Source organism: Sceloporus undulatus, chromosome 6 (assembly GCF_019175285.1).
Source record: "Sceloporus undulatus isolate JIND9_A2432 ecotype Alabama chromosome 6, SceUnd_v1.1, whole genome shotgun sequence".
NCBI lineage: Eukaryota > Metazoa > Chordata > Lepidosauria > Squamata > Phrynosomatidae > Sceloporus > Sceloporus undulatus.
The window spans coordinates 8,731,841-8,744,092 of NC_056527.1; the positions used below are offsets into that span (position 1 = coordinate 8,731,841).

The 12,252-nt window shown below is 41.3% G+C and overlaps 1 protein-coding gene across 1 annotated transcript in view; it reads left to right on the top strand.

The window, feature by feature from the left end:
* The window catches only part of LOC121932863 (sodium channel protein type 5 subunit alpha-like), a 345,269-nt gene that overhangs the window by 284,467 nt on the left and 48,550 nt on the right, over positions 1-12,252 (top strand). The window contains exons 19-20 of the mRNA XM_042471901.1: positions 6,356-6,510; positions 8,757-8,930. Coding sequence (XP_042327835.1) covers positions 6,356-6,510; positions 8,757-8,930 — 329 coding nt within the window. The remainder of the gene's footprint in view (positions 1-6,355; positions 6,511-8,756; positions 8,931-12,252) is intronic.

Below are 12,252 nucleotides of genomic sequence, written 5' to 3' on the forward strand. Positions count from 1 at the left end.
AAAAATCCAGCTATTTGTTGAAGAGTTTCCGAGAAACTCCACAGCAACAGTTGGCAGTGCACATGGCACATGCTTCTTACCTGCTGCTGCCATCGCTATTCTCCATGAAGGCCCCAGTCATGGCCTGTGATGTTGGAAGGGGGCTCCTTGCCACATGGGTGAGGCCATGTGTCCCATTTCCTTCCTAATAGGCTGTGGCAGAGGCCTTCACAGAGAGAGCTGGTGTCTTCATGGCACAGTGGCAAGTGGGTGAAAGAATGCCTAACCATCACCACACTGGACCAGGTAGTGCCAGGGGCAGGAACAGGCTAAAGCTACAGTCAAGATAAAACAGGGTTGGCCAGTTGTATTCTGCCTGCGCATTCAGCAGCTGAGTTGTTTTCACAAGACAGAGAGGGACTGGCCCAAGGTCAGTTTCATGATTCAAGGTTAAGGGCTTTGGCGCCAACATCTCTTTGTTCCTAATATTATTCCTTAGCCATTTCACTGTGGAGGTTGTCAGATCTCAGGGCTTGACCATGAGTTTCTAGTTTTCATAGGTCATCTCCAGGTAGAGGTCAAGGGGGCAAATTCTCTAGTTTTGTGGGGCTCCTCTCCAGGCAAAAGGAAATGGCTGGGTGCAAAGCTCTAGCTCACCTAGTAGAGCAGCAGCTTCCTACAATATCTGCAAGGTTTAATTGATGGTTGCAGCAACTTTTAAAAGGTCTCCATGAGGTTATGTATGTACTTATTTTGCTTCCTCCTTTTCTCCCAGTTGTTATGGCACTGGAGTTCACACTCTGCTCTCCTCTGCTTTTACTTTCTGGCTAGAAGCATTTATATATGGGGAGACCTCAGTTAATGTGAAATAGGTGAGCTCCTGGATGTTACGTATTTAACAGAAAATGTGGTACCAGAGACATGAAACATGAAAAGAAAAGGGGTAGGATCCTGCACCATACACACACACACACACACACACACAAAGGAAAGCAATTCAACATGTAGCAAACTTTTTATCCAAAAATCACAATATTCACAAGGGAGATGAAATAACCAGGCCAGGTAAGTCTTGCAGAAGTGAAAAAAAGCATTTAGTTGAATCTTCTAGAGACCACTTGAAGGCCTTTTCCAAAACAATTCTATATTAATTTTGGATAAAAATTTTGCAGATGTTGAACTGTTCTCTTTATATATAGCCCCCCTACACAAACACACACACACTATTTCCATGTTATTTCTGCCTCTGGTACTAATTTTTCTGCCAGTCTGCCTTTTGTAACAGTTTCAGTTCTGCCCTTGATTCTCACCAGTAGTGAGTAAAACTTCTCATGCCAGTGGGGTGTGAAACCATTTCAGGTTTGGGTCCAGACTTTAAAGGTTCCATCAAAGGAGATAATGGATCAGCTTCTCTGACCCAAAAATACTCCTTTAAAGATCAAATTAACACCCAGAACAGATTTCACTGCCTCACCGAGATGGGTGCCGCTAAATACCGCTGGTTCTCATCTGGTTTGCTTCCAGATAACTCAGAGGCCTTTTAATCTTGGGCTGATTTGAACCTTTCCACTTTTTAGACTTAAAACACTTTCCACTCAGTGCAAATTTGGAAGACTCTTGACTGCCTCCCCTTAACCTTTGCAACCCAAATTCTTGCAATGAGACGGGAAGTGCACTCAGTGGCCTATGGGGCTCCTTCCAACGCTATGATTCTATGAATTTAAAATATTAAATCCTTTAATCCTTTGTCTAACACACCCGACTGTGTAAAATTACTGATTTTCAGTTCTGTAGAATTAAGATAGGTTTGTTTGACAGAATATTAGTGGGACAGCAGGTGGAGTGGAAGAGGAAGAGGAAGTCAGGTGAGCTAAACAGTCTCATAAGCAAGCCTGCTCAAAACGGATCAGATGGGGATAGGCTCCAGGGAATGCAAGGAACCCTACAGTCAGCAAAACAGCGTGACAGCATGTGAAAGATGATTGAATGAGGTAATGGGAGCCCCACAGGGCAAGGAGATCTCCTTCAGTCTCAGGCATTTCCTTGGCAGCTCTGCTTAAAGACAGTCACCCAATGTAAATGCAGTTGACACAAAAAGGCATGGGATTTCATCGGAAACGTTTCACTGCATGCAGTTGTTTGAACGCTTGTTTCCCAGGGCCTCCTGGGGTGTCCCCCACTCCACTGGTTAGGTTCCCGCATGTCCCTTTTTTTGCTAGCATTGAAACGGCCTTGGAAAGTTACTTTTAAAAACTAACTTGTTTCTGTTATTCTGGGTAAAAATATTTTTTTGTTGTTGGTCATGACAGTGTTATAAAAAGTAAAGTAGATTCTGGCCAGACAGCCCCAAAACCCCACTTCCTACTAAGCAGCCTCTGGGATTGATAGGAGCCTTATTAATTGAAAAGTGGCAGCCTGGTGTTCCCTCTTTTATGAGTGATGTCAGGCATGACAGGCACAAAAAGACACCTTTTTTGCAAATCCCCCTCATGCTGTAGATTGCTCATGTCAGGCAGCTGTTTCTCAACTGAGAGGGGAACAGACTCCCACTGATCCCAGTGGCTGCTTACTGGTAAATGGGGTTTGGGAGACTTTCAAGGCCCCTGCTCAGCCCCTAAACCAGGAACTGTGTCAGGCTTGTTAGCACATAGTATTTTTGAATGTGCAACTGCAGAATTCTGGCCATTATTTTCTGCCCATCAAATGCTGTTTCCTGTGAATATGCTGAATAACAGCCACATGCAAATTTCACGCAGAATAATGCCTGAATTGCACATAGGTTCCAAAAACTGTGTAGTTTTCAAAGACTTTCTTGCAGCAGGCAGAAAATTTCTAAAATTACTCCTTCCTTCCTTCATGAAGAAACTTGATGAAGAGATACATCCCTCATTTGAGATTAGAAGTCATCAATATATGAATAAGACTCATCTTTCTTCTTTTCTGTCTGCTTCAAGAGAGCCTTTGGAAGGCCTCAGCCATTTCCTATGACGTAGTTAAGAGGACTGTCCAGCAGCAGAAGTTGTTGCTTCTCAATAAGCTGAATGAAAGAGTTGTACTCAGTGATGGCTGGGGACCACTTTCCTTGGAAATATATGTTTGAATTTGGGGTTCTTTTGGACATGTTAACAAAGATCAGATAAAGCCTGAAATCTCCCTTGGAAGCCAAGATGACAAAACTGAGGCTTACATACTTCGGACACATCAAGAGAAGGCACAACTCATTGGAAAAAACAATAATGCTAGGAAGACTCCATGCTAGATGGATAGACTCCATTGGGGAGGTCATGAGTCTGAGTTTGCAGGTGGAGGACAGGGGCTCTCAGACGTGTTTTATCCACAGAGTTACCATGAGTTGAGGTTGACTCAAGTGCAATTAACAAGAACAACAGTGATCAAATGTACCTTCCCAGATACACAGAGTTACATGTATTTGAAGGGCATAATCTTAATGCCCAGATCCACTGGCTAGAGGATGGAGATTGGCTAGAGGGGATTATGGATTGTTTGTGTGGCGATGCCTTCCTGAACATTTCGAGGATGCCAGGCTTTAGAATATTTGTATAAAATGTACAGTCAGTTGTCCATTTCCATTCTGCAGTTCATTGCCAAACATTTCTCTCAGATTGAGCACGCCTGAGCTGTGACAACCCAGCATTATCTCCCACTTGTCCTAGTAGTGAAAGCCTGCTGTTTTATTCTCAACTCTCTCACACACAGGCAGACGCACAATAAGCCATTGTCATGCTGCAGATTTTATCATGATGTAATTTAGGATTTTGCCGTGAAAAGCTTGAGCGAGGAAAAATATGCCCACTATGAAAAGAAAATGACTTGTGCTTCAGGGGAAAGACCACACTTCTTGCTTTAGTGAGGTGGCAGTGAAAGTGGGGAGGGGGGAATGAGTTGTTAGACACTCAGTGGGAATGGTGTGCATCATTTTCAGTGACATTAACAGCAGCACCATTGTTCCTAGCAGAGATCGCCCAGCAGAGCTACATGACCTTTGGCAAAGTTATACCTGTTTGTCAGTGAACCACACCAAATGTAGGCAGATTTCTGCTAGGAAGAACAGGAACCAGTAAGACATTACTCACAGCTGGCAACCAATACATGAAAAAGACAAGTTGTTGGTGTAGCTATTTACGGCCTTCTCCCAACATCTCTTATAAATTACTGCTTTTCTGAGTCTAATCATGAAAGGAACATGGTGTGATAGTCTGAGTGTTGGACTACAACTTTGAAGACCAAGGTTCAAATCCCTGCTCAGCCATGGAAACCTTCTGGGTGACCTTGGGCAAATCACTCCATCTCGGCCTCGGCAGGAGGCAAATCTGAACAAATCTTACCAAGAAAACCACACAATAGGGTCACCATAACTTTGAAAGAAATTGAAGGCATATAACAACAGCAATCATGAAAGAGACAGACTTCTCTCTGTCCCACTATCCTCACAGCTACATCTGGTAGGAACACAGGAAAAGCCTTCTCAATGGCTGTCCCAGGGCACTGAAACTCTTTTCCTGGGAAGGTTAAACTAGCGCCCTCCTTATTAACTTTCTACAGACAGCTCAAAATAGGGTATTTTGGTAAGACTTGGAAGATGGACTGCTTAAGTGGGGCAGGCTTTGTAGAACTAAGCTGTATAGTCTCTCTGTTTTTAAAATTGTTAACAGCTATGTTTTTAAACTGGTTTTAATTTTATCAATAGTTGAATGACATTTTTAGCTGTTGCATTTGGTATATGCCGAGTTTCAACTTTTGCAATCTGCCTTGAGTCCTAGACTGGGATAAAGGCAGGAAGATGATGATGACCACCACCGCCACCACCAATTCATAATCATACATTTATTAATTTATACATGAATACATACCTACTCATATTTGTACAGTTCTGTCTATTTGGAGTGCGACTGCACCCATTTTTTAAAAAAGCATGGGAAAATTAGTTGTTTGAACTGCAGCTCCCTGAATCTCCCTGAACACAGTAACGCTTCCAAACTCTGTAAATTTCTGCCCTAATTAAAAATAGTCAGAGTGTACTTCAATGAATGGATTATCTGCTTTTTGTAAAATCAGAGTCTGTTAATTATACATCTCTTTTAATTTTGTCTGTCATGATGTCTTGTCAAGTTTTTAAAGTCTTTTCTTCTCTGGCATTTGATTTGATCACAGATCTGTGTGTGAAGGAAAGTAGATAAACATATTTCTATTTCTGTCCCTAAAAACCTATTAATTGAAAACTAAAGTAAACAATGATTCAGATCCAAGGAGAAGCTCATAGAAGACAAGGTCCCCATTCTTCCTGCATCATTTCTCTAGACATGGAAGCTCCTGAGAACCAGAGTCAGCCAATACAGTTGGCCCTCTGTTTTTGCAGGTATCCATTCTGGATGTCCCTCCCTGCAAAAACGGAGGCTCGTGCATATCCAAGCCCCATAGGCTTGAATGGGGTGCATGCCTGCAAGCGTGCACAGGGCGCACACTGTGGGTGCGTGCCCCATTGAAAACAACAGAGGTCGCCCCTCCGAGAGGAATTGTATTGTAACTCCCAGCATCCACAGTGCATCTGGGGAAAATCAGATTGCAGGTTAAGATGGTGTAACTATACTGAGCAGGATGTGTCAGAGGGTTACCTTTGAATAACAATGCTTTCCTTTTCCTTCCCTAGCTTGGAAAAGTTACCTTTTTGAACTACGACTGTAAAAAATCTTTGTTGTTATGTGCCTTCAAAGTGACTGTTAAGGTTACTGCCTCCTAGGTCTACCTTGAGAAAATTTATTCTGAGATTTGACACTGCCTTCCACTTAGGCTGAGAGTGTGTGACTTATCCAAAGTCACCCAGTAGGTTTAAATGGCTAAGCAGAGATTTGAACCCTGATCTCCTGGAGTCCTAGTCCGACACTCCAACCCCTGCACCATGCTGGTTCTTTTATGACTATTGTGCTTATTATTATGTTTATATATATTCCATCTTTTCTTGGGATGTAAAATGGCTTATCATGCTCTCTAGTTGGATTATCCTACCACTTTTAGGGAGGAAATCCCTTGCCACATAAAATTTCTATATGGAAAAAGTTCCCCTCTGATTCTCACACCTGTCCTGACTTAAAATGAAATGACCAGGGGGATCTGTATTTGAAATCTATCAGACTGCTTATGAGATAGACTTTTTCCCCATATTATGTCCCTTCATTATTATTTTTTCCAGAGATGGGGTGAAAGAAAAACAAAGATGATCCATAGCTCAGATAACTTTTTAAGGGAATAAATGTTGTTGAGAGCAGTTTTTGAAGAGGAATGAGAAGTAAAGGAGGATGCAGAAAGGTGTCGTTTCTGGCTTTAAACATTTCTCTCTGGTCTTCCTTTGTTGTTTCAGCTTGTGTCCATATTTTTCCTTGTTGCTCTGTTGATACCACAAAACTTCCTGGCAAGATTTGGTGGAGGCTGAGGAAAACCTGCTACCAAATTGTTGAGCACAACTGGTTTGAAACGTTCATCATATTTATGATTCTCCTCAGCAGCGGAGCACTGGTAAAGTTAAACTTATGTTTCCCCACCTCTCATATACATATATGTGTGTCTGTCTGTCCCTGTATGTCTTTGCCCCCCCCCCCCCCCCACACACACACACACTCAAATACACAAAGGTGGTTGTAATCAGAGAATGAAAGGAAGAGAAGTTTGCTACTTACAAAATTTTATACAAGTTTTAAGGACTCATAATTATTTTGAAAAGAAATTCAGAATTAATATGGACCTAGCAGTATATCCACACAACTCCATTACAGCAATTTCACTCCACTTTAACTGTCATGGTTCCATCCCGCAAAATGCTGGAATCTGTAGTTTGGTGGTGTACTTTGAATTCTCTGCTGGAGAACTCTAGTCCACTCCCCTGAACCCTCCCTAATAGAGAGTTCTAAGCACTTCACCAAAGTACTAGTCTCATGCTAACTGTCTCACTCAAACTAGTTTTAGTCCTTATTTATTATTGAGCCTGTTATTATTACTGATTTTAGAGTGTAGTTATTATTGAACCTGTACTTGTGTCGTCCCCCCCCCCTTGTTGGATCTTCTTCCAGTGGTTCACCAAACTCTTCTAGCCTCCAAATAAATTGTTTCATGTTGCAGGGAGCATTATTTTTTGTGCAGAAAATGCTGTTTTCTATGCAAAATAACCGTGCACAAAATTTGCATAGAATAAGTCCTGAACTGCAACCAGGCTTCAAAATCTGTGTAGTTTTTAAAAACTTTCTTACTCCAGGAAAAAAAAATTGCTAGAATTACCTACTGGTTCCTTTAACAAGAAAATTGGTGAAGAATTACATCCTTCGACACAATTGAGTCATTATCGCTCAGCCTAGCCTTCTTTGGAGAGGGCAATATGGAACAATGGACAATCCAGGGGGGTATAGCCCTACAGTCCTTGGAAGAAAGTAGGGAGGAGGTGCGGAGTACAATTGTAAAACACATTACAGCCATACCAATTGACCTCATATGTTTCTTCACACAACGCATGACTAACATAAGTTGGTGTCAGCTACTACTTAAGAAAAATGCTCATAGGAAGGAGTAAGTGAATTTATGAGGAAGAGCTCCATTCAGAACTATTAGCCATAATAGCAAAATGAAACCTTGGACGTTCGTAGGCTCTGAATACCTTTTGAATACCAGATGCTAGGCAGAAGAATAATAAAAAAAAGCCAGAGAAAAACCATCAGCTCTCTTTTCTCTCTGCCTAAGCATCTGAAAAGCTGCTGCTAGGAGCAAATAGACAGACCTTGCTCTGATTCATCAAGGACAGCCCTCATATTCTAATAGGGCCTTTTGTGGCCTGTAGATCTAACCACAAATTCTTTCAATTTTGACAGTTCAAGCGTAATCGGGGCCAGAATCCTGTTGGTAAATTACACTGACGGTAACAGTTCATAATGCTAGCGTATGGGGCTTTTTCAAGCAGTGTGTAGAAATGGCAGGGGGGCAGCAACAAAAGCCACCTCGGTCGCCAGGAAAGAAAACTGCTAGCTCCCATGCCACTTGAGAGCTGGCAGAGTGCTTTTCTTTCATATCAGACATGGCTTTCTCTTTCATTCCTCTACTGTCACACTGCCCATGGTCACTTAACCTTTCCTACCCCACCAGCTCCTATGCTTCTATGCTGGCATAGTTGCATTGTTCAGTAAGGTCTTGGCCATTGTCTTCAGGCCTGAACTGTAAAGCATCATCTCTTGTGTACATTTGTAATGGATCCAAGAAGTCTCAATTGTGAAATCATTTAAATGTTTTTTTAACATCTTGTAGCTCTATTAGTCAAATCTGGTATTACAATGTGACAAGAATTAACATGTAGTGTTTGCTTGCATGGAAGTCACTTATTCAGACTACTTCATTTTATTATGCAAAGGGATCTTGTCATGCTAATCTTTGAGACAAACTGGGCAAACAGAGTTGTGACTGTTACAATGTAGTATAAGCTTTTGTAAACTTGGTCTTGAGGAAGTAGATTTGGTCTTGAGGAAGTAGACCAAGTCTACCAAAGCTTATGCTATAACATCTTTCACTCAAGTTAGTCTCAAGGGTTCTACAACATCCTTTTGCATATTGATATTACAGGCTAACACGGGTATATCTCTGCTTTATTCTGTTTCATTTATTCAACATTTTAAACTGTTTTTCTTTTTAAAAAAGGAACAACCTCAGAGCTATTTACAATAAAAGCAGAAATTTGTCTTGACTGTAGTAGGTAGCACTCTTAATAGGATGTTTTGTGCTTCCAGGCATTTGAAGACATTTATCTTGAAGAGCGAAAGAACATTAAAACCATGTTGGAATATGCTGACAAGATCTTCACTTACATCTTTGTCCTGGAGATGCTCCTGAAATGGGTGGCTTATGGCTTTAAGAAGTACTTCACGAATGCCTGGTGTTGGCTTGATTTCCTCATTGTAGCTGTAAGTATCATGTTTTGCTTCAGGCTGGATTATACAACAGATTATACTGGGTTAAATGCAATTTTGAACCATGTGGATGATGTTCATAATTTGAATATGGATTAAATGATGTGTGGTTCCATTTGAGACAGCTTTAACATGTTCTCAAGACATTTGAGTTTTTTACCCACTGTAAAATGCAGTCTATAGAGTTTTCCATTCTTTTCACTGTAAAATTAAGACGGCAGATCAAACAAAACGTTAACTTTCAATGTGCCTTTTGCATCAGAGTTGAGACCCTTTAGTTCAGCTCTCTGCTGGAAAATGGGAAGCAGGACTGAGATGGTTTGTGATAATAATTCCCTTCACTGCATAAATTAATCTCCTGTGAAATCATTCAATGTCTGTGGCAAAATCAAATGGCAAGGATCGTGAATCACTCTTCTCTTCATGGCCAAGGCTCTAAGAACTTTTCACTGCATAAAAGCCTTCCATTCAGAGGATATAGAGAGCAAGAGAGCAGTGCTATACTAGAGAGCTATGGGAGGAAGAAAAAGAGCAATGGATTTGAATGTGAGGATGAAAAGTTAGGTTGGCTATTGAGAAATGCTTCAGTCCTAATCACAAGGCTGTAATGGAACATCCAAGAGCATCATCTCAGCAGAGAAGATGAGGGCCACGGGGGACACTGATAAGAACAGAGACTGGATGAACCTGCATTGAAATGGGGTGAAGAACGACACCTCCTTCTATTTCAGACTTTTGGAACAAGGGATCTCTGAGATTGCTTCAGATGCAATGGTAATGTGAATGGTTGCTTGATGTGTAGATAATACACCAGCAACAGATCTCCCTTGACAATGTCTGCTTTGTCCCTCCCTCTCCACAGTGTCCACTTTTGAAACTGTAGTGATTATGATCAGGGCAAAAGGTTTTGGAAGTAGGAAGTGTGCGAATCACATTGAGGGCCATAATTCAAGAAAATGCAGAGGGCCGGTAGTCTGTACAAATATCCTTTCCTTCCAGCAAGAGCTCTTGTCTTCCACTCTTGGTTAGTTCTCCTCTATTAGATCTTTTCACTTCCCAAGCTGTATGTAGGGTTTTTGCCCCCAACAGATTGACATAATTCTGCTTTACTTAGACAGCACCGGGAATATTGTATCCTGTCCTGGGCAGCACAGTTCAAAAAAAAATATTGACAAGTTGGAACATGTCCAGAGAAGAGCAACCAAGATGATCACAGGTCTGGGAACCAGGTCTTGTGAGGAATGATTTAGAGAGTTGGGTGTGTTTTGGGGAAACTAAAAGGTGATTTTAAAAAGCCATCTTTAAATATCTGAAGGGATGTAATGTAGAAGACAGGGCAATTTTGTTTTCTGATACTCTGGAGACTATTAATGGATTCAAATTACAAGAAAACAGATTCCATCTAAATAGTAGGCTAAACGTCTTTACTGTAAGAGCTGTTCAACAGTGGAATAGAATCAAAAGATGGTGGACTCTCCATTTTTGGAAGTCTTTCAGCAGAGGTTAGTTGTTCATCTTTCAGGCGTATTGTAGTTGTGTATTCAGCATGGTGTAGTGGTTTGATGTTGGACTATGACTCTAGAAAACAAGGTTCAAATCCTCACTTGCCATGAAACCCACTGGGTGATCCTGGGCAAGTCACACTCTCTCAGCCTCAGAGGATGACAATGTCATACCCCCTTTGAAGAAAATTGCCAAGAAAAACCCATGATAGGGTAGCCATAAGTTAGAAATGACTTAAGGGGAAACAACAACAAAAACAACAATTCTTGCATTCGAGTACAGTATAAGGTCTTTGTGATCTCTTCCAACTCTGAGATTCTGTGTTTCTATCAGTGTATGAAAAGAGCTAGGCTGTTTCTCCAAGAAATAGGTATATTAAAGGTCAAGCTTTGAGGGACTACAATTGCCAGAATCCTCCATTTCCATTTGCCATGGCCAGTGGTCATGGTTGTTGGAGGATTCTAGGAGTTGTAGTCCAAAGGATAATTCCTACTCCCCTGGCTTTGTTACAGCCACACTACAACTGTTTTTGTAATAGAAAAAATATATAAGTTGCTCCTCTCATGAATGTCCCCTTGTCACATGTATTTTAATCCTAAAATCTAGAGGAGAGGAGAATCCAGAATGTAAAAAGGAAAGAAAAGGCCCTTCATTTTTCAAGTCAATGTCCATGCCCTTTTCCTACCCAGCTACTTACTTTACCCCAGCTTTAACACAGTGATTTGTCTATATGGTGCAGCAAAGACCATTTCATAATTGTGGATTACCAAAGCAGATCTGTCTTGCAAAGCCAGCCATCAGAGTCTCTACAATAATCCATTGACTAAAGGCTATTTTTGTCCAGTAGAGAATCCTTGAAGGATGATCTCTGATAATGGGCTCCAATATATTTGAAAGAAATGTGCCTGGTTTGCAGGGGAGGGGAGCAAAGAAGAGAAGGGGGGAGGATTGTAAAAAAAAATGTGGTAATGACAAATCGTCTGCTAAGCAGCAGACACTCTAAAGCAGAAAAATGGGCAACCAGCAAAAAGAAAATGATGTAGAATGAAACAGAGCAATGTCTGACAGCAACACTTCCTTGGTTCCTACTGGCTGATTTGCCTGAAGCCATCTCTTTGCCAACAACTTTTATTTCATATTCCTTAAATCTTGGGTGAGGGGTGGATTCCTGAAGCGTTAGCCCCTTTTCAGGGATAGATGAAGACAGGTTCAATTAAGAGTCAGTCTTCTGCTGAGTTTGCTAGGGGTTGTATATAAAGGATAGGGGCATGCAGGAAACCCTTATATAGTTGGCCCTCCATGTCCACAGGCTCTTTATTCACAGGTTCAACTATCCACAGCATAAAAATATCCCAAAAATATATAAATTCCAAAAAAGCAAACCTTGATTTTGCCATTTTATATAAGGGACACCATATTGCTATGCCTTTGTATATAATGGGACTTGAACCAAATGCCAGTGGATACCAAGGGTCCACTATATTGGCTAATGCCACTATTGCTCTAATAGCAAAGAGGAGAAAGAGTATAGAAAAAATGCTTTGTCGAGCAGCATTTTCCATCAGAATCAGATGGGCTACAGCATTAGAAAATGTCCCCTTACCTTGTGGTAGCTTTTCAGGAGGTGACTTTAGACCGTGGCTGCAATTGGTTTTGTTGCATTGTGGCAATATCACCATGCTAGCATAGTGGCAAGAGGAAAAAAAGGCATGGGTGCAACAGCCATGAAGGAAATATGACACTGGAGAAGTAGGCTGTCTATAACTGGCAGATACTGGCTGCAATCCTGTATGGTTCCATGCAATGTAGTAAG